At 46.0% G+C, this 21,741-nt stretch overlaps 1 protein-coding gene across 4 annotated transcripts in view; it reads right to left on the reverse strand.

Moving 5' to 3' along the window:
* Positions 1-21,741, reverse strand: part of Asap1 (ArfGAP with SH3 domain, ankyrin repeat and PH domain1) — a 296,102-nt gene that overhangs the window by 245,011 nt on the left and 29,350 nt on the right. For all 4 annotated transcript variants that reach the window (NM_001276461.1, NM_001276467.1, NM_010026.3 and 1 more), the window contains exon 2: positions 17,978-18,063. In NM_001276461.1, coding sequence (NP_001263390.1) covers positions 17,978-18,036 — 59 coding nt within the window. In that variant the 5' untranslated portion in view covers positions 18,037-18,063. The remainder of the gene's footprint in view (positions 1-17,977; positions 18,064-21,741) is intronic.

The raw sequence follows: 21,741 nt of genomic DNA on the forward strand, positions 1-21,741 counted from the left end.
TGGTACCCAAAGACTCTACCCATCAGATGATGTACCAGGTCCTAAGGTAGGACCTTGGGCCAGTCAAGAGGTAGCTGTAACCAAGCAAGTAAAAACTTAGGCTACGCCCAGCACAGTGCTGTGAGCAGCAATGGAAGTCAGTCAGACTTTGTCAGGTATGTAGTTCAACCCATGGAAGTCATAGGAGAAAAAAGAAACAGACAAGATTACTTCTAATAATAGGTCACATGTAGCAAAATAGTATCACATCCACATGCCATCAGTGGAACATGTCTGCATCTGTTTTGTCATGCGAACTCTGGGAAACTAATATATTTTATTCTTACATCTCAAGTTGGACAAGCCACGCTTACGGTTCTTAACAGGAGCTTGCAGCATTAGAGTGACAGTGTTAGAGCACCATTGAAGACAACCCAGGGGCAGCAACTTTCTAAAGCACTGAGGACAAAAATCTAAGACTTGCATGGTTAAGCCTTGACCTCACTGTCCAAGTCGTTGACTTTTGTGACATCATAGCCCTAGGTTTTGTCACTTTTGTCTCACACACACCTTGGGCATTTACACATGCCACCCCAGAATACTTTGCAAACTGACCCCACCATAACTTCGGGTCTGACTCCACATCGTCCCTCCTCCCTGCCCTGGCTCCTCCCACTTCAGATGCTTCCTTCTCTCTTTGCCCGGGCTTATTTTTGTAAGTTACATACCATCAGAAATTATCTTGTTTTTTTAATGTTATTTATAGATTTTCCTGTCTTTCTTGCTAGGAGCTGAATGCCCAGCTTCTGTAGCAATGCCTGGCAAAACAGCAGATGCTTTATCAATATTTGCTGAATAAATGAATAAATAAGTCACTGCTCTAGAGAATTCAGCAGAGACCAACTCTGACACCAACACTATGACAAAGCCTCATTGGTATTCCATCGCATGGTGTGGTGTGATCACCAATAGAGGCTTGTTTTGAGAATGGGAAAGAGGTGACAGAGAAGGGAAGGAGGCTGGAGGGGACAGGAAGTGGCGACTTTAGCCAGAGAGCCCTTCACAGAGGAGCCAGGTCTTGGAGAATATGAGTGTGTGCTGGACAGGAGACGGAAGCGCATGCGCAAAGGCAGAGGCAGAGAAGAGCATGGCTAACCCGTGTCAACAGCCTCCCTATCTACTACTCCCACCCCCACAGAAGGGCTTGCAAGGCTTCTTATTCATTTCTTTCTACAGAACGTGCATTGTACATCAATTTGGTCCATAATCCACTTCTTTCTCCACCTGGTAAGGCAGATTGCTCACTTCTCAAAGCTCTCCTCGCATGGACTCTGCAAGCTGAGAACAGACGCTCATAGCCAGTTGAGCCTGAGATTCATCTCTATCCCATACCTTCTATGGGAAAAAGATTCTTGGCAGCACACTGAAAGTTAGGAGGCTTGGAACGCCAATCTATCAGGAGCCAACATGGGGAACTAGCCTGGCTGAGAATGGAGCCAGCAGAACAGAGGGCAGAGCACAAAGAACCTACTATGTGCCAGCCAGTGCTAAGTACTTCCAGGAAGTGGCTGGATTTGCAGCCACATGTGGGAGTTATTACAAACCTCGGGTGAATTAATCGGAGCTCATAGGACAGTAGCTTGTTCAAGGTCACAGAGCACAGAGGGGCTAGAGAATCTTCTTGGTAGGCATGTAGGTACCGCTACCAAAGGCGGGACCAGTGTCCAGTGACTTCAGTGGTAATCACTGCATCCAGGAGGTGATGAAGCCACCATCCTCCTGAGAGACATCCAACAGATGTGTATAGAACATGCTATAGATGGCTATAGAATAACACCATCACCCATCTCCCAGTGAGGTGACAGGACACGTTCCCAAAGCCCCTCATAAGGTGGGCATCACAGGCAAAACCACTGATTTCCTGGTTACTCTCCACACCCAGCTACTCTCCCTGCATACAGTTCAAAGGGAAGATGACCCTTTGTGACATGAACATGAACTCTCCTTTTTGAACTCTGAGTCAGGGAAGTCAGAGTCCCCTGGAGTTAAACATGCGATTGATGAGCAAGTCAACACCTCATCCTTTGCTTACAGCTACAGAAAATCACATCAGTTCAGGGGGTGACAGCCTCCAACCAGACACAAAGGTAACATGGAATGATCTCAAGTCATGAGGAGGGAAGGGCTTCTCTGATGACGATAAACTGTTGTCGTTTCCCCTCTGCGTGAGACAGACCTGCTCTTAGCAAGCAGCAATGACAACAGCTCGGGCATAATATCAAAGTTATCAGCCCTGCTATGGAATTTACAACCTGCTGTAGACAGGTATTTGTCATGTGTTATAACCCTTATCTTCCAATTACTATTCAGAGACCCATAGGTCTCAGCAAAGGGGAACAGGCAGAATACAGGAAGTTGGGTGTGAGTTGCAGATACGTACCTCTTATCTGGAGAAAACAGGGCAGATCATGCATCTGTGAGTGACTCCCCATGGCCTAAGGATCCATTCATTAAACCCAATGACCAAGTGCCAATCTAAGCACTGGCTAGAACCTATGCAGAGCAATAAGCAAGAAAGATGACGCCTACCTTCCAGAGGTCATAATGTGACAGAGATCGTAGTGAGACAGTGACAGAAGGTGAGTGGGGGAAACAAGATGGTGCCACACGTTTATATGCACTGTGGGAATTTGTCAGGAGGCTTGATGGAGTCATACAAAGCAAGGAGCATTGCCTCTGGTTGTTCTTGCTAAAGGTCTATACCCAAGAAGCTCCAGGACTGGAAAGAATAAACTTTAATAAACCAAGAGAACTCTGCTCTGGCTAAACCACAGATAAACAAAGAGACGCAGGCAGGACAGAGAGTGGAGCAGAGAGGGAGGTTACAAAGGGACATAGGAAAGGATCCCTTAGTGTGCAGGGCCTGCCCTGCTTCCACAAACCTCCTCCTCCCCCTTGTCACATCAGACTCCAGTCCACTCTCACCAATAGGGTGACTGACATCCAGGGACAGAGACCTTGACCCACATTTCAGGAGACTGGTGGCAAATAGTAAGTCCACATTCTGTCTTTGATCCCATGCAATTCGTGGAACAAGAGCGCTCCAGCAGAAACGGGTAGCAGCCACAGCCTCTGACCACATGTTCACCTGGAGTGGTTCTGGAGAGGAGTGGAGCTGTCCTCAGCTGAAGAACGTGCGTCTGAGTTTATTCAAAGGGCCAAGCAGATCAGAAGTTTCCGAACACAAGCTAATTAAACTCTCCTAGGCACTTTTGCCTGGTTAGCATCCAGGACTTGTTCCTCTCATGGATTCCAAGTTCCCATAGAGGAAGCCAGTGTTCCTCTGAGACTGACCTTCAATCTCTCCCCCAAGTCTGAGAATGGTCAGGTGACACAGGACAGTCCTCTCAAAATCTTCCATCATCTGGTCCACGGTGATTGAAAGAAAGATGGGCATGTGACCCAAATTGGGGGAACTAATTCAGAGACCGTGAGAGAGCTTCTGGGAAGCAAAGATCTGTGTCTGGGATGCCAGCCTGGTAGCCATAAGGCAGGGGCTTCTGGAAGCACCTGAAGGTTATGCCTGCTCCCTACTTCCTGTCTCCCTCTCTGATGCCTGGTCCACCATGATGTGAACAGCCCCCATCCCATGCTGCATCCACCATAGATGCTGCTCCAGCATACATACCCTCCCTGCCACAGTAGACCTAAACTCCAGAAACCAGAAACCAACCGGTTTCTCCCAGGTACCATGGGCACAGTGATACAAAAGTAACTAACACAGGCAGGAAAGGAGCAGACAGAAAAGGAAGTGAGAACAAACTTTGGAATCCAATGGCTACCAGGGCTGTTCCACCCTGAACGCTCACGTGAACAACTAAATTGCTTAAGCGGACCCGAGATGCGGTGAATGTTAATCAACTGGATTTGGTATCAGCTAGCAGACAAACCTCTGGACATGTCTGTGAGACTTCCAGACAGACTTGGCTGAGGAAGGAAGACCAACCCTGAATATGAGTGGCTCCACCTGGGGCTCGGTTCTCAGACTGAACAAAATGGAGGAAGCTTCCTGCCAGTGGACACAGTGTTACCAGCTGCCTCACACTCTTGCTACCATGCCTTCCAGGCCACAAGGCAAAAATCAACCCTTCCTTCCTTCCATAACTTTTATCTGATATTTTGTCAAATTAAGGCGAAAAGTAATAATGCATTTGGACTTCTGTCCCCCAAATCCAAAACTGTTCACACACACAGGTAATAGGTTCTCTCACAAGTAAGACTGCAGCTCTCTCAACCTCAACTTGGTCATTCCATCCCAAGAACTGAGTGGGACTCACGAGAACTCAGACAGCAACGTGGCCGACATCCTTCGAACACTGAGCTAACTAAGACCATTGCCTGGAACCTGGTAGTCACACAGTATCCTCTCATCACTGCCCTGAAGAAAAAACTCCATTCCCACTGTCTGGAAGTTTCTAATACAGCTCCAGGCCAGCTCACCTCAGCCAGGAGCCCCAGTTCCAGAGCCTAACGGTTAATTATCTCGCTGCTAATGAAAAGGAGAAGCGATGAGCTGTAGCCCAGCTCGCTGCAGCCAGCCGTGTTAATGACCTGTCTGCAGTTCCTTTGTAAACCGTAAACCTCCCTTTTCAAAAGTTCTGTGGCTTGGCCAAAACGGTCCCTCTCGATTTCAGCTTAGCACGCACATTTTGATTCTGGAAGTGATGTCACTGCTTGAGTTATTAATTTGCAGAAAATATCCATGCACCAAAGACCTCTTTCAGGAGGACACCATACAGTTGTTCTTGTAAACAAACGAACAAACAAAATTCCTTACTCAAATCTGTACAATGCATTCATTAACTTTCATATGGACTGACTACCTAAGACTGTTTTTGTTTTGTTTTGTTTTGTGGTTTTGTGTGTGTGTGTGTGTGTGTGTGTGTGTGTGTGTGTGTGTCTTAGAAGCAAGGACAACTGTGAAAGCAGAGGCCCAGATCCATTACAAAAGCCCAGGTCCCACCTTACTGTCAATCACTTGGGTATACATATGAGTATTGTCTCATCTGTGATAGGGTCCACAAAGGACATACCTGAAATCTGGTCATTTATGTTCATGCTCGACTGAGCAGGGGTTACCAAATATGTATTTACCAAATGTGTGTATCCTACATGTCAAGTACTATAAGCAGCCACGACAGATTTGTCTTATAGTAGGGGTGTCAGACATATACAAAGAAAATGCAGACTGTTAGGGGAAAACCACAGGGAGGAAGCTGAGGAGATGGACCAGCTGGTAAGGTGCTTACTGTACAAGCACGAGGGCCTGAGATCAGATCCTTGACACGCACATAAAACGCCAGTGCTGGAGAGGCAGAGAAAACGGGCTCTCTGGACAACAGCTAGCCAAACCAGGTTAATTAAACTGGTGAGCTCAAGGTTCAGCGATAGATCCTATCTCCAAAAAAAAAAAAAAAAAAGGTGGAAAGAGATTGAAGAAGACATCAGACATTGACCTCTGGTCTCCAAAACCAAGTCATATACATGAATACACAGACACACAGACACATACACATAGAGAGAGAGAGAGAGAGAGAGAGAGAGAGAGAGAGAGAGAGAGAGAGAGGTTACAGAGGAGGTAAAGAGCTGTCTGAGGGGCTTTCAATTCAGCTAAGATGTGGGGATCTAAATACCAGGATCCTGGTGTCAGGGGCCTGGAAGACAGAAGAACAACACGAAGCAGAATCCAGATAGGACAGCACTTGTGAGGAAGGCAGAGGCCAGTGAGTATGTTTAGAAGCAGGGCAAGGGTAGGGTGTGGGTCCGGGCAGCAAAGGGGCAGGATACAACATAGCACATAACTCCATGTCATGTGGAAACAAGAAGAGCCAGCCATGGTGGACGTGACCTGTGGAGATCCCTTATCTGAAATGCTCGGGGCCAGATTTGCTTAAATTTTCAAATTTTCTTGATTTTGATATTTGCATATACTTAGGGAAGTCTCTTGGGGAATAGACTCAAGTCTAAACACGAAACGCATTTATGTTTCATCAACACTTCATCAACACAGCCAGAAGGTAATTTCAAATATTCTTAATAACTGCACCAAATCAAGTCCTGTGGTGTGGAATTCACCGCTTGCGGAATCACGCTCGAGGCTCAAAGGCTCTCCGGTTTTGAAGCTTTGAGTTTGAAATGTCTGGAATGGGATGCTTAACCTACATCAAGTTGGAGGGGCCTATGTTCATGTGGCACTTGGGCTATCAGGTCTAGAACTTGGAGATATAATGTGGAAGTCACATTGCTACAGACAACTTCAAAGGCAGGCCAGGATTGGTCAGGACAAGGTGCACTGAGAAAGAGCACACGGGAACTAGAGGACATCCAGGTGGGCGTGGACTGTGCAAGCTCAAGCACCACTGTTCTCAGAGGGACAGCATGGGCAGCTGGGTCAAGTGCTTGAGCTTGAAAGCTGAGCTGACTGGAAGGTGACAGTCACAAAGGGCATGAGGTTTATCTTCAAAGGGCTTTCCGTAGAGCATGAAATAAAAGGCAAGAATTGCAGGCTCCAGGGCCAACTGCCTACAACCGACTTCAACTCCTCCATCAACCAGCACCGGGCTCTTAAGCAGTTTTCCAGACCTCCAAGGACTTCAGCCTGTGCAAATAATGATTCTGTCTCCTCACGAGGTTGCTGTCTGGTTGAAAGTTAATCAACAGTGGGTGCTTAGAAGACAGAGAGCAATGTTTGGCTCACACACAGCGTTACCTGCTACTGTGTTTTTGCTGTTCTAATTTATGCCAAGTACCAATGTCATTCTTCGCATGTGTTTTCTTAGGTGAGGGACTTTACCCCCACTTTATGGATAAGGAAAGGTGCCTAGGAGCACAGAGTAAGGTCTCTCTGGTGGACTCAGCCTTCACAACCAGGTCAGACGCTATGTGTTCTGCTCTTAATTATTGCTAGGCAATCCCCCTTTTTGATGCCAAGATGTCTGGTTAAGGGCCTGTGTAAGAAAACTAGCTGACTAATGCATTAATTGTGTTTCACCCTGCCTTTCCACAGACAATCATTGCTTTTATATAAGTGCTGGTGTGTCTGACAGGGATGGGTATGTAGTGTGTCATGAGGTTATTTTGCTGTTGTGCAAACATCAAACTCACCCAAACCCAGATAGTACGGGTCAGTAAGCACTGGGCACGGCCTCCGGAAGCAGCCAAGAGGCACAATAAACGTGAGATGCGCAAGCCTGCTGTAGGCAGAACACTCAAGAGTCTGTGATGGCAGAATGTTTTTCTTATTAATAGTAGGACACTCTAAAATAGCAATAAAAAGGATAGTAAATACATAAACAAGTAGGGCAGTCTTCATTAGCACCGTCTACTATGGCGCATATCATGGTATGCGCTGTTCTTTTACATGACTGGCTATGCTGTGGGTCTTCTTACAGCCTCAACACCAGCACATGCACAGCACAGCGACAGGAAGTGACAATAGTAACGTGTCCTACTCTTACAGGACCACCGTTCCATATCCGGTGTGTGGTTGCTCAGAACATTGTTAATGCAACATATGACTACAGCTAGTGGAAAAGCAAGTCTTACTTTGCATCTCACAAGAAGATACAGAAGTTGAGGGCCATGAGGCTAGGAGGCGCTCTCAGATGCGCTTCTATCTGAATCACACGCGGTGGTTATACAAAGGTAAGGGACCAGAAATGCTAGAGGGGAGGCAGAGGGAAGACTCTTTGTGGCTAGATCCCTAGGTGGTTCAAGGTACACTCAAGTCTGCAAAGAGGCAAATGATGATGATGATGATGATGGTGATGGTGATAATGATGATGGTGTGTGTCTGTTTACTAACTGTAGGATCCAACACAGCAGCCACAAGTATGGCTCATTTGAATTTAAATGTAAATTCATTAAAATTAAACAGATATTAAAAATGCAGTCTCTCCATCCATTAGATGCACTGTAAGAACACATGGCTAGCAGATGCAACAGGCAAACATGTCTGTTATCGTAAGAATTGCGGGGAAGTTCCTTCTAGCCTACGAATTCTGGGACTCTTAAGTCAGTAGAAGTCTTGCTTCCCACCAAGGCACAAAACTCAGTCAGCATTTGCTGCCTCTTTTTTTTTTTTTTTTGTCTGAATTCAAGACATAAGAATATATAAATTATTAGCCCACTAGGATATATTATCACCCCTATTATATTGGCCTGAAATCACCTATTTGCATATTTATTTTCTCCAACACACCATGAATGTCTTGAAGGCAGGAAGCAAACAACAATTACTTAGGTCTGTTATTCCCCATGCCTATGGCTTAAATAAATGCTGAGAGTTACTTAATTGGTCTAGACAGCATAAGAGAAATAAGAAGCTGGCCTGCTTTGTTCCGGCTGAAAGCCTCCATACCTATGAGAATGGCTACTATCATGAAAGCAGAAAGTAACAAGTCATGGCAATGACTAGGAAAACTAGGAACCCTTCCCCGTGTCAGTGGAAAGGTAATGGGGCAGGCAGCTGCTATGGAAAGCAGCTCAAGACAATTAGCATTAATTATCATGCGATCCAGCCATTCCACTTCTGTGCATACACCCAAAAGAACCAGAAGCAGAGACTCCAACAGATATTTGTACATCCCAGTTCACAGCAAAGTTACTCATAATGGGTGCAAATGACCCACTGTCTGTGAATGAATGGATGGTGGATAAAGACAAGATCACAGCACACACACACACACACACACACACACCCACACACACACACACACACACACACACACACACACACAGGAATGCTATTCAGCCTTAAAGGGAAAGAAATCTGGCCATTCTGCAACACTGATGAGTCTTGAAAACACTATTTTAAGTGAAATTGGTCACAAAAAAAGGAGAGCAAATATTGTATAATTCTGCTTATACAAGTTACCTTGGATGCACAGATTCATGGATAGAAAGCAAACTGGAGGTTGCCAAAGGCTGATCCAGAAAGAATGTGGTGGCGCTAGTATTTGGTGGATACAGAATTGCAAAGGCCGGAAGGCTGTGCCTGTCTGTTTGCACTTGGCTGTTGTGCAGTTGCGCCACCAAACCCAGGGCCTTGCGTCTGCCAGGAAAAGTGCTTTCCCACTAAACCACACCCCAGCCCCAGAAATTCAGTTTTGCAAGCTACAGACATTCTAGAAACGGGGAGTGGTGACAGTTTTACAGCAGTGTGACTGTACTAATTATTAGTAAGGAAGTATGCACTTAAAAACAAGTGACCATTTTGTTATATATAATTTATCCCTATTTAAAGGTTTTAATAATTTCCTTTAAAAAAAAAAGCATTGACTAGTACCAGCCCAAGGAAATATGTCAAGTGTCACAGCTTTGAGATGTGAAAGAATTTTGGTTCCATCCCTGTCCTGTCATACCTTGGGTAGGGACTGGGACAGGAGGATGAGACATGGAGGTGTTGTCATAAGCCCAACCTGTCATTTCTTAACTCCTTTGCCTCTTATAGTCTTCCTCAGTGGCACCGGATTTAGCTGGTCACCAAGATGCCCCTCCTCAGAAAGGCTTTACATAGTGGGGGGGGGGGCTCTCTGATGATAGATGTCTGAGAGCCAGATCAAGGGTATCTGGGTTTTTCCAAGGCTATGAAGGGTGAGCCTGAGCTCGCCTCCCCAGTCCATAGTATTTGTATTCTGCTTCCTATGGCTACCTGTCACATGTTCCACTTGGCTTTTCAGCCAACATTTGCTGAGTGACAAAAAGCAAGTCCCTTCAAATAAGACATCGACTAGGGAAAAGACGTCGGCGTTCACCTGTATGATCATTTCCAATCTTTTCCTATGAACAGTTTGCCATAGTTTGAACCATGATCTAGTAACCATTAACAGTTAGTGAGCTCCTGATACATGTCAGGTGCTGGGCCCGAGCTTCATAAGCTGTTTGCCATCTAATTCTCAGAGCAAGCCTATGGATGGGGACTGATTCCTATTGTCCTGTCCCCATATGACAGAGAGGCAAAGGAACAAGGTCACATCCCTCAGAATAAAGCTCCTTATCCTTACATGACAGTCATGTCATCGTTATCCTCGTAACTTTAAAACGTGACCGTCAGGGGGGCTGGAGAGATGGCTCAATGGTTAAGAGCGCTAGCTGCTCTTCCAGAGGTCCTGAGTTCAATTCCCAGCATCCATGTGGTCACGTGGTGGCTTACAACTATCTCTAATGGGATCTGATGCTCTCTTTTGGCCATGCAGGTATGCATGCACAGAGCACTCATTTACATAAATAAACAAATCTATTAAAAAGTAACCATCACCTTTTTAATGCTACATTGTTTTTCATTGTTTCAGCTCCTCACTGCTGGACAGCCTTTTCACCTGGTTTGTGTCTGTTTCCCATTTGAAATGCTGCTGCCTCTGACCTCCTTGGGAGCGCCATGTTCCTGAAGGACGTTTGTGCTGGTCAGTCTAGACTGTCAACTTGCTTATGATTTAGAATCAGTAGGAGACAGACTTCTAGGTATGTCTGTGATGTGCGGGAGTTCCCAGATTGGGTTAACTGAGGAGGAAAGACCTCCCCTAACTATGGCTTCAGAACCTTCCTGTGAGCTGAGATCCTGGAGTGAACAAAAAGGAGAAGGTGAGCCGAGTGCCAGCATCCATCTCTCCGATTCCTGACTGAAGTTGCCGTGTGTCCACAGCCCCGCCGCAATGCTGCCATGCCGTCCCCACAAGGAGGGCCTGTGCTTGTGACCTGTGAGCCAAAAACACACTTCCCTCCTTAAGCTGCATTTAGACGGATCGTGACTAACACGCTTTCCTGAGGGAAGTGACAGCAAAATGAGGACGGACTTCCTTACAGGGTGAACTTGAGCCTTTGGGGCTTTTACAATGGGAAATGTGCTGGGTCAGCCAGGCTAATGCCTTTGAGGGGCTGGGGGTGGGGAGATAATGCATCCTGTCGTATCCCAGCACAGGTATCTACTAGCTTACCATGAGCCAGGTTATCCTTCCAACATTGAGTCTAGCTACCTTCACAAAGACCCCTAGCATCAAAGGACAGATACATTGCCTGGGGCAGACTGGCAAGGAAATGTGCCCGAGCCACACAACCAGCCTGCACTGTCAGTAGGGAATCACTTCCTTAGGCAGGTCTCTGCCCAGAATTCAATGCCCTCACCTACCAGCCTAGGAAACAACACTGGTGACAGCAGCTAGAAGGAGCTACCAGCATGGAATCCCACAGGGACTTCCTGTTAATGCACAAGGGAGCACCCACCAGTCAAGTTTCCCAGCTAGAAATCAGAAACAGGCATCCAAATGATCAGCGGTGCCTCTCTCCAGACCTGCACCCTTTACCTGTAAAGACACCACTGAAAGAGCAAGCGTGTAGGGTGGCAACCCAGATGTCACAGCCTCACAAAGTGTCCTGAGCTATGTTGTAATACATTATATTGCCCCATAAAAGTTAAGTCCCACTTCCCAGCATTCATAAATGTGACCATTCATTTGAAAACAGGATCTGTATGTAAGTTGTGCAGGCTGGCATTCACCTGTAATCCTAATACCTGGGAGGTAGAACCAGAAAGATCAGGAGTTCAAAGGCCAAACTTTGACTCCATAACAAGTTCAGGGCAGCCTGAGCTAACGAGACCCTATCTCAAAACAAACAAACAAATAACAACAACAAAACCCAGGATCTTTGCAGATCAATCAGGTATACATTTAGGTGAGGTCACAGGGAAGTAGAAAAACAAACAAACAAACAAACAAACAAACAAACAAAAAACCCTAAATCTAGTACCACTGCAGTTCTTACAGGCAGGAGAAAAAAAATTTACTCCATTGCAGAAACAGGTAGCATGTTTGCCAGTCCAGAAGCACCAAGGTCAGAAAGCAAATACAGGAGCTAGGGGTGAGTGAGGCAACTCTCTGCAGGTGTCAGAGACTGTGGCCTACTGACCCCTGGCTCCAAACCCCTAGCCTTCTGTAATGCAGAACAGGACCACCTCTGTTGGGTGAAACCTGCCTGCAGGGACTAGAGTAGCCCTGGGGAGCTCACTGTGCTAGCCTTCCTCTGAGTTCCAATAAATGGGAAGTGTGTGTCAGTCATCTTGGTATCCTAGCAGCTGGTACAGTGCCTGACACTTCATGGTGGGTCTCAGAAAGTGCTGTGTGGAGTGAGCAGGTGAGAGAAATGAAGGACGAAGTATTTCTTTTTCTTTTTCTTTTTTTGAGAAAATATCTCCTTTTAATTTATTTTTTCCTTTATGTGCATTTATGTGCCTTGCTGTTTTTCCTGCATGTATGTCTGTGTAAGCGTGTTGGGTGCCCTGGAGTTGGAGTTGCAGACATTTGTGAGCTGCCCTATAAGTGCTGGGTATTGAACCCAGTCCTCTGGAAGAGCAGCCAGTACTCTTACCTACTGAGCCATCTTTCCAGCCCTGTACTTTCAAAAGGGTGCTAGGAAGTATCTTAGTGATACAGTACTTGCCTCTTCACCTGGAAAATCAAAACAGAAACAATACCCTAAGAGGTAGAACCAACTCTATGCTATTAAGACACTTGAGAAAACAGGACTCACACACACATTCACACATATACTCACATACAATACATGTATTCACACACACATATGTACACACTCACACAATACACACATTCACACATATATACACACATACACACACACACACACACACACACACACACACACACACACAGAAGTAGAAGGGGGGCTTTGCTGTGGGAGGAAGAGGACCACTGTGAAGAAGAAATATGAGGAAGAAGAGGGGTACTAGTGGGGTTATAAAAATACCAATACACAAGGATATCTGTATATAAAAATGTCAGATTGAAATCCATCATACACGTTAACAAAAATATTAATTTTAAAAACAAACTTAAAAAAAGAAAATATAGGCATTTGTAGAATGCATAGAGCTTTTAAAACATTGACTGAACATGAATGATGCTCAGAGAGGCTTGGCCCTCAGGGCTTCTCACTTATTTCCAGGGCTCTGCACAGGATCCAGCATGCTGCAGCTTTCTACTTTCTACAAGAAGGAAGGGAGAGAGGGAGGGAGGGAGGGCAGAGGGAGGGCAGGAGGGAGGGAAGCAGGGAGGAAGAGGGAACGGGATCATACTTTCCAGGCTCTTGGGTTGAGGCGAATACAGTAACTGAAGAACAGCCAAAACTGGAAAGTGGCCTCAGGACTTTCAGACCACGTCAATCATATCCAAACGCCCTTCACAATGGGACTTAAAAACTGTTTTCCTATCATGCGTTTCTTTTTCTTTCCCATCCAGACCCCTAAGGCATCCTGACCCTTTCTGCTATGTTAGAAATGCAGAGTTGAAAGGTCAGCCTTGTGTTTGGCTTCTGGGACACGTTTCCTGTCCATGTGCAGTGCACATTCCTGATCCCTGCCCTGTGGCCAAAAAGGGACATCAGCTGGATGCAGGGAAATTCAATTTGGCCGAACAGCCGGCAGCATGACAGCGATAGAGTCTGCCCTGACATTTGGAAGGCAGAGGATTTTCCCAGGGCTTGGCTGTGGATGGTTGCAGGCTGAAGTTAGGTCATTTGTATGTACGAAGAAAAACCCTAGAAGCAATGCCAGCTGGTTTCTGAATCCCTCTAGGTCACAGCGGGCTGCTTTTTCTGCCTTCCTGGGGTTATCGGTGTCAAACAGGAACACTCTGGTTTCTCTCCCTCTTCTCCAGCCATGACACCTGCTCTGCTACGTGGTGTGATCTTACTCATTCTTTCCTTCATTCACACTGTCTTGCCTAATTTAGGAAGTCTCCACTCCTATTCTTGCCTTTTCCACACTGAATTCACAGCTAGAGTGCAGCCCGCTGCTTGGAGTGCCAGGCAGCTCCTAACTGTGACAGTGACAGACAAGACAAGAAAAGCTGACCCCTTCTGAGGTAAAGAACACTGCTTTACATGGCAGAATGTGGGCCACATGTGACTGGACTACCCACTAATGTGGGAACTTTTCCCTACCAGTCACTCAGTGGAGTGGTTAGGCTGGCTTCCAGCCCCACCCTGCGGCCCTAGGGCATCCCACACTGAACTTAATCTGAAGGCTCTGGTGTTCACCTCTAGGAGACAGCGCTTCACAAGACAGGCCGCATCATCTGCATGTACCCTGCATCCCAGTTCCTAGGGCCTCAGGGATACGCAGTGGATTTTGTCCCTTCAGTGAAAGAAGGAGGGATCTAAGTGATAGACATTCAAGTCTTGCAATTACCTGAGTGATGCCACTCAGGTCCCATCACAGCTAAGGTGTGTGTGTGTTTGTGTGTGTGTGATACACAGAGACACACATGTGTGTGTTCATCTGTATGTAGGCCACAGGTTCATGATTCAGTCTTCCTCAATCTCTCTCCACCTTAATTTTTGAAGCAGGGTCTCTCACCAAACCTGGAACTCAATAAGTATAGACAGATTGGCTGTCTCTGCATCCTGAACACTGGGGTGACAGACATGTGCCACCACATTTGTCCTTCTCACCTAGCTTCAGGGGCTTAAACTCAGACCCTCACGCTTGCACAGCGCACACTTTACCAATGAAGACACCGGTGTACCCCGAAAGGACATGTTTTCCCGAAGTAAAAGATAAACACACAGTACCGTCCATTTTAAGTGGAATTTGACACACAAAGAAGCCAGCACTTGTATCATGCTCATCACATCTGCTCTGTCCCAGTCACTGTCTCCCTCTCATCTTTGAAATGGCAGCTTACTATGCTCTGAGTGGTATGTCAGTGAGCTCAGGGGACTAGAAGTAGCACTGCACCAGGAGTGGAAGGCATAGAGGGAGGAGCCACAGCACTGAGGGAAGTGTCCGGACCAGCAGAGGCTGTGGGAATGGGGGTCTTGGAAGCTACAACAGCAGCAATGGCAGCGGTAACAGTAAGAGAGGCAGGCGAAGATAGGCATGGGTGGTGGAGGAAACAATGACGAGTCACTAAGCATCACCACTGATTGCAAACAGCAGGCAGCGTGGAAGCGGGCTTGGCATTTATGGTGCACCAGGCACAGGGCGAGAGCTTGGCCTCTGCTCATTCACAAGAACACTTAGCAGAACTCTATGAATGGGATTCACAGACAAAAATCTTGAGGCTCAGAGAGGTCAGCAGATTGTCAAGGTCACCTGAGTTGTGCCCAGCAATGAGAACTGCAGCAGTCTGGCTAAGAGAATCACATCTTCTCAACAGCACCCATTCAGTAAGCAGTTAGTAGCACGGTCAAAGATGGGTTCGTCTAGTCAATCCCTCCTTCTATGCTGACAACACTTGGTAAGTCTACTCTCACTGAATAAGGGTTATATTTTAACCAAGTCTTCTTTTTTTCCCCCTTTTGCAACTAATTTTATCCAGAGGATTCAATTTTGGCCAACAAGATACATGCAGAAGCAGCGTATACCCTGCCTTTCTTCTTGGTGTGTCTGTTTGCCTCTGGTCTGACGGCCAGGGAAAAGAGGACTGGCATGGACAATGAGAGCCTTGGAAACGGAAAACCACACAGCACAGAAACAAGAGAAAGGACCTCACAGATTACTGCGGTGGCGCCTCTCTACTACCTGCGTCTAAACTTTTAGAAACGAATATGTACACTATCTGTATTTTTTCCGTGGGTGCGCATGTGTGTGCATGAGTGTTCCCATGTATGTGGGCATATGTATGAGCAGGTTCGTGTATGTGTGTGTGTGTGTGTGTGTGTGTGTGTGTGTGTTGGAGGGGGCGTGAATAATGTCAGGAAACCTTTCTCAAGCCTCATTCGAACTCACCAAGTGCTTACTTTGTCTTGGTAGTCAGCTTGGTCCAAGGATCCTGACTCCATCTTCCAAGGCTGGAATCACCGTCAGGCCGACATGCCCGCCTACCGTTCACTTGGGCTCTAGGATCTGAATGCCAGTCGTGATGCTTTCACAACAAGTGCTTTAACTGCTGAGTTTTCAAAGCCAAGGGCCCCTTGGGTTTTTATGTCATTCCTAGCAAAACCTAATTCCAACAATGCCACGAGTCCTTACAGCTACAGTACAATTCATATACCTTAAAAACATACCTGCAAAATTAATGCCACCTTGTATGGTACTCTTGGCTTTAAAAACAAAGCACAATAAAACATAACGGGATTTGGAAAAAAAAAAAACTCGTAATAGATGAACTATGAAAGCAGGGTGCCTAAAGCCTTGTTTCCTTGGAAACAGTCTCTCTCTTGTCACCTCATGTCTGGGTCACATCCCCTACTCACTTCTCCCATCCATTCAGTGTGTGCAGGTGTGTGTGTGTGTGTGTGTGTGTGTGTGTGTGTGTGTGTGTGTGTGTGTGAAGCATGTGCCTGAAGATGCCACAGCTTTATGCCCAGATATCTTCCTCAATTATTTCTGCATATTATGTTTAAGACAAGGTCCCTTAATGAACCTGGCTTAGAATTGTCTAGACTGGCTGGCGAGAAAGCTTCAAAGATCCACCAACAACAACTACCACCACCACCATCACCAACCAACAGCAACAATCGCCATCTCGCCACCCTCCAACCACCAAGCCCAAGTGTTACAGACTCATACTACTTTGGTCCTGCCCAGCTTTTAATGGGTGCTGAGAATCTGAAGTTGGGTTCTTCAGGCTTGCACAGCAAGCATTTTACTAACTGGGCCATCTCCCTAGCTCGCCATTTAAAATAATTTTGCTTAGCCAACCATCCTTAAGATTTGTTTTCTGCCTGAAAACGAAATTATTATTGCATTCTGTGTACCTACTGTATCCTCACACTTGATTGTGTAACTTTTCTAGCCTGTGCCAAAAAATCTGAAACATAAATGTTTATGCTGCCCCTTTCCTAGATAAGGGAGCAGAAGTAAGAGATAACGTCAATGGCTCAACTGAGATCATACAAACCTGAACCCGGGCCAGGAACCAGCCACTCCCTTCAGCACTAGCATGCACTCCTCAACACAGCACTGACTTCCAGGCAACACCAGCCACAGTGAACCAGCCTGTGCCAGTGAACCCTCGTGATTTTATGCATTTCTTGGGGCCCATCCTGAGCTGTAAGATTTATAATAGACTACTGAAGTTGAACTTTGAGGCCTCTCCTGATCCACCCCAATTCTAGGACTCAGTATTTCCAGCTGTCAAATTGGGTAAACCTTTTACAACAGGATGACATAGACTATATGGCAGGGCAGGGGAGGGGGACAGGCAGGGTAGGGGGAAGCAGGGGACCAGGGCCAGAGAAAATGACTTAAAATCCAGCTGGGAGAACTATTTACTAACACAGTCATTCCTACCCAGCAGGACATATGGGCGGACAGATTGCAACCATCTCCAAAGAAGTTCAACTGACTAGAGCAACACACACCACATTCCTGACCACTTTCTGATACAATCCTCCACTTCATGCTGCCCCCACCCTGGTCATTTCTTTAGGATTAAATTCAGCAGGTGATGAATCTGATAGAGACCGGTGTGAAGGGCTGAGATGTTGCTCAGTTGGCTGAGTACCTGCCTACCATGCACAAAGCCCTGGTGCCATCCATCCCCAGCACTGCATCAGCCAGGCCTGGCGGTGACACCTGGAGTCCCTGCACTTAGGAGGTGGGAATAGGACAGACCAGAAGCTCAAGGGCACCCCTCAGCTAAGTGTTACAGTCAAAACCAGCCTGGGGCTACAGGCGCAAAGAGTGGAGATGGCTTGGTAGGTAGGGTGTTTGTCCACCTAAGCTGGATTCCAAGAACCTATATGGTGGAAGGAGAAAACCAACCCCAAAACTTGTCCTCTGATGTCTACACATATGCCATGAAACGCACATGTGTAAATTAATAAATGTTAAAAAAAAAGGGAGAAAAAAGTCAGAGGTCTATCATGCCACAAATACCAGAAAAGTTGTGGCCATGGATGTTTGTACCGATGCTGCTTCCAACCCACCCTGCACGGCACCAGCATGTTCCCCAGACAGGGTAGGCCAGGAACCACTCACCGATTCCATAGTGAATCTCTGGAGGAAAAACTGGAGAGCCGGGAGGCTGAAGATCTCATGTCTCAGCCGTCACATCCGAAAACGACCTGAACAGTGTAGGGGAGAAGAAGTGACACGGTCAGCAAGGGGTGCCAAGAAAACCTATATCCAACCAATGGAGGCCAAGCCCTCATTAGGAGTGCTCTGGCTCCCCAGAGTGACCAGTCAGCATGTGAGGCTAGACAGCTAGCACGTGTCACTCCCCACAGTGGGGCTGACACCTTCATCAGAGCAGCTCTGTGCAAGACTGTTCGGGAACCTTCTTGCCTTCTATTTCTGGCTCAGACTTGGAGAGCAATTTACAAGTCATTAACTTCTCTAGGCCCAGGCTCCTTAAATGTGAACTAACAGTGTGTGGCAGGTATGACGGATGGACAGACAGACAGACACATGCAGCTGTGTGCCTCCTGGAAAGCAGAGGAACTCGTTACAGGAAGAAGGCCGATGAAAATGAGCCTACATATTTCAGAACAGCCTCCATGAACCTGGGAAAGGATTGGAATTAACGCATGCATACCAAAGGTTAATTAATTGCTTCGTGTACTGAATGCACTAGAATGGAAGACACTGCACAAGGAAGTAGCTTCAATATTTGTAAGATAGAAGGGAAAGAAAGATGGGGCTGTAAACTATCATGAGCAATGGGGGCCTACTTGATGCATCTCCAGGGTCGCTAGCTCAGAGCGATACCCCCACCCAAGGCTAGACACTCTAGATAGACCCCATCATTATCCGGCCCACTTAGGGACACTGCCCACTTAGCTGTTGCCCTATCTCCTCTGATGCCTTGGACCAAGCTCCCAAGTACTGTCATCTGGCCTACTGCAAATGGCCTAACTCCAATACTAAATCAGATCTTCCATGATGCTCTATCCTCTCCCTTCCACTCCTTTTGTACATTCACAATAAGAGAGGCATGGAACCCATGTGACTCTCACCCAGCTCCAATCAGCATCAAGCACTGCCGACAACATCAAACTTCCACACATTGTCCAGTTTCCTAATAGTCATAGATGGTGCTGGTCAGTTCAAAATCCCATATGTAGGCTGGAGAGATGACTCAGAGGTTAAGACTGCTCTTCCAAAGGTCCTGAGTTCAATTCCCAGCAACCACATGGTGGCTCACAACCATCTGCATTAAGATCTGATGCTCTCTTCTGGTGTGTCTGAAGACAGCTACAATGTACTCATATTAAATAAATAAATAAATAAATAAATAAATAAATAAATAAATCTTTGGGGTGGGGAAGAACATTTGTTGCTCTTTTAAGGAAAAAAAATCCCATATGCAAGTAAGACTTACATCTTGGGTTTTATTTTTTTTTAGGTTTTAATTACATGTATATGAATATGTCTGTATGACATATGCACAGGAATACATGTGCTTTCAAAGTCCAGACCAAAAGAGGACAATGAATTCTTTTGATTAGGAGTTACAGGTTGTGAGTTATCAGATGTGGACTCTGGGAACTTACCATAGGTCCTCTACAAGAGCAGTAAGTGCTCTTGACTGCCGAGGCATCTCTCCGGCCCCAAGATAACATCTTCTAATCAAGGTGATGTGCAGGATAAAATTTTTAGAAATCTGATGGTGTCATCTCCCACCTCTCCACCCCCAGCTAACCATCTTTCAGTGGTTCCTTGGTGCTCTAGAACAAAAGCTATTTAAATGTGGGTAGTCTATGGAGGGGTGGGGTAAGGCAAAAGTTAGCAACAGCATGCTTCTGAACGCCCAACTAGCAAAGGTGAATTACAAATCAGGAGTATGATGAGCCTGGTGTGCTACTGGCAGACCTCACCCTTGTCTCGGCGCATGGCTTTTCTTCATCCTCAGCTCCAATTGTACAATGAGCACACGTGGCACTGTGCAAGCCCTCACACTGAGGAAGTCCCCTAATACACCTCAGCTTACACCAAAGGCTCCTATACATTATGAATGGCAGCACACTTACAGAATAATAATGGTTTTATTACAGAAAACAAGGACTTCGTTATTTTCCAACAGTCAGCTCTCAGCAGGTAGGCAGCAAATTAGCCTGTCTTTGGACTGTATTGCATCAGAATGCTTGATTTTTTTTTTTTTAAAGTGCTCAAGTGGCTGATTTGGGTTTCAGAAAACAGGTTGCATAAATTTTGACCTAGGATCAGGATGGAATGTCCAATGATTTCTGAAACAGCCAAAATATTCTCTTTTGTACCATGTACCCATGAGAAGCACCATTCTTTGGGTTGATGATTATAAACCTGAAGCACAGATGAGCTCTGGAAAATACTGAAGATGTTCTCGGCCTTTCAGTCTCAAGTATTCAGGCGAGACTTCATGCATGTAAAAATAAAATAAAATATAAAAGTACACCCATCTCATTAGTGTGCTTAACTGATTTCCTCTTTAATAAATGGTCATTTAAAAATAAATGTATGGTTTTGCTTGTATACATACTGTATAAACCTAGAGAACAGAGGTTGTGTTAAAATTTTTTATATGAAAGAAAGTTGTGGGTGGACAAAGTTTAAAAAGTCCTACTTCATGAAAAGAACAGAAATCACTAGAACAGCACTTGCTAGCCTCTGCACTTGCTAGCCTCTATGGCCACATCTTGCCACCAAGCCTGACAACCTAAATTCAAGAGGCCCACATGAGAAAAGAGAACTAGCTCTCCCAAGATGTCCTCTGACTTCCATATGCATGCAATGGCATGTTACATACGCACAATCACAAATGAAGGAATAAATGTAAGAAATTCTTTAAAAAGTCACTAGACAGCATGAGAACATTGATTTATGAACAACCAATGAGTATGAGTACAAGTCAGGGACAGAAATGAAGCCTTGCATACAGACGGCACAGCCAGGATGACGACTGACAGTGATTCCTGCAGTGTTTCGACCTGCTTGGTGCCGACTTGACCCTCACAAGTCCTTCAACCCAGGTAATGAGTCATCTTTACAGAAGAGAAAACTCAAGACTTAGAAATAGGGGTCTGGAGAGATGGCTCAGCGGTTAAGAACACAGACTGGTCTTCCAGAGGTCAGGAGTTCAATTCCCAGCAACCACATGGTGGCTCACAACCATCTGTAACAGGATCTGACGCCCTCTTCTGGTGTCTCTGAAGAGAGCAACAGTGTACTCACATTTAAAAAAATCAATAAATACATAATAATGTCCTTGAGACAGGGCATAGGAGAACCAGATTCTAGATGCAGGCTCAGTAGCTTGGACTGGAAATGTAGTTTGGTTGGTAGAGTGCTTGCCTAATAGGCACAAAATGCTGGGCTTGATCCTTGGCACCTCATAAATGAGGCATGGTTGTGCACACCTTTAATATTAGCACTCTAGAGAGCAAGGCAGGAGGATCAGAAAGCTCAAGGTCACCCCAGGCTGCATGGGGAACTTGACACCAGCCTGACATACATGACACTCTCCCAGAAATGATAATGAAACAATACATAAGCGAACTGCAGCCATACTTCCTCTGACCAGTCCTCCACGAGCTGCTACATGAGTCTCCTGGCTCCTCGTCCACTCACCTGCCTTAGCCTTGTCCTTTGACGGGTTTCCAGAATCCCATATTGATAGCCCCCTCAGCCTCTTAGGTCCTTGTTTGTGAAACAAAGCCATAATCCCAGCCTAGCCCACATCAGTACACACTATAAAATCTCCAGAGAGGAGTGTGAAAGAGCCGTGTGCGGTGTGACACTCCACTGCCTTGACAATGACCTCCTAA

The sequence above is a fragment of the Mus musculus genome, chromosome 15 (assembly GCF_000001635.26).
Source record: "Mus musculus strain C57BL/6J chromosome 15, GRCm38.p6 C57BL/6J".
Lineage (NCBI taxonomy): Eukaryota > Metazoa > Chordata > Mammalia > Rodentia > Muridae > Mus > Mus musculus.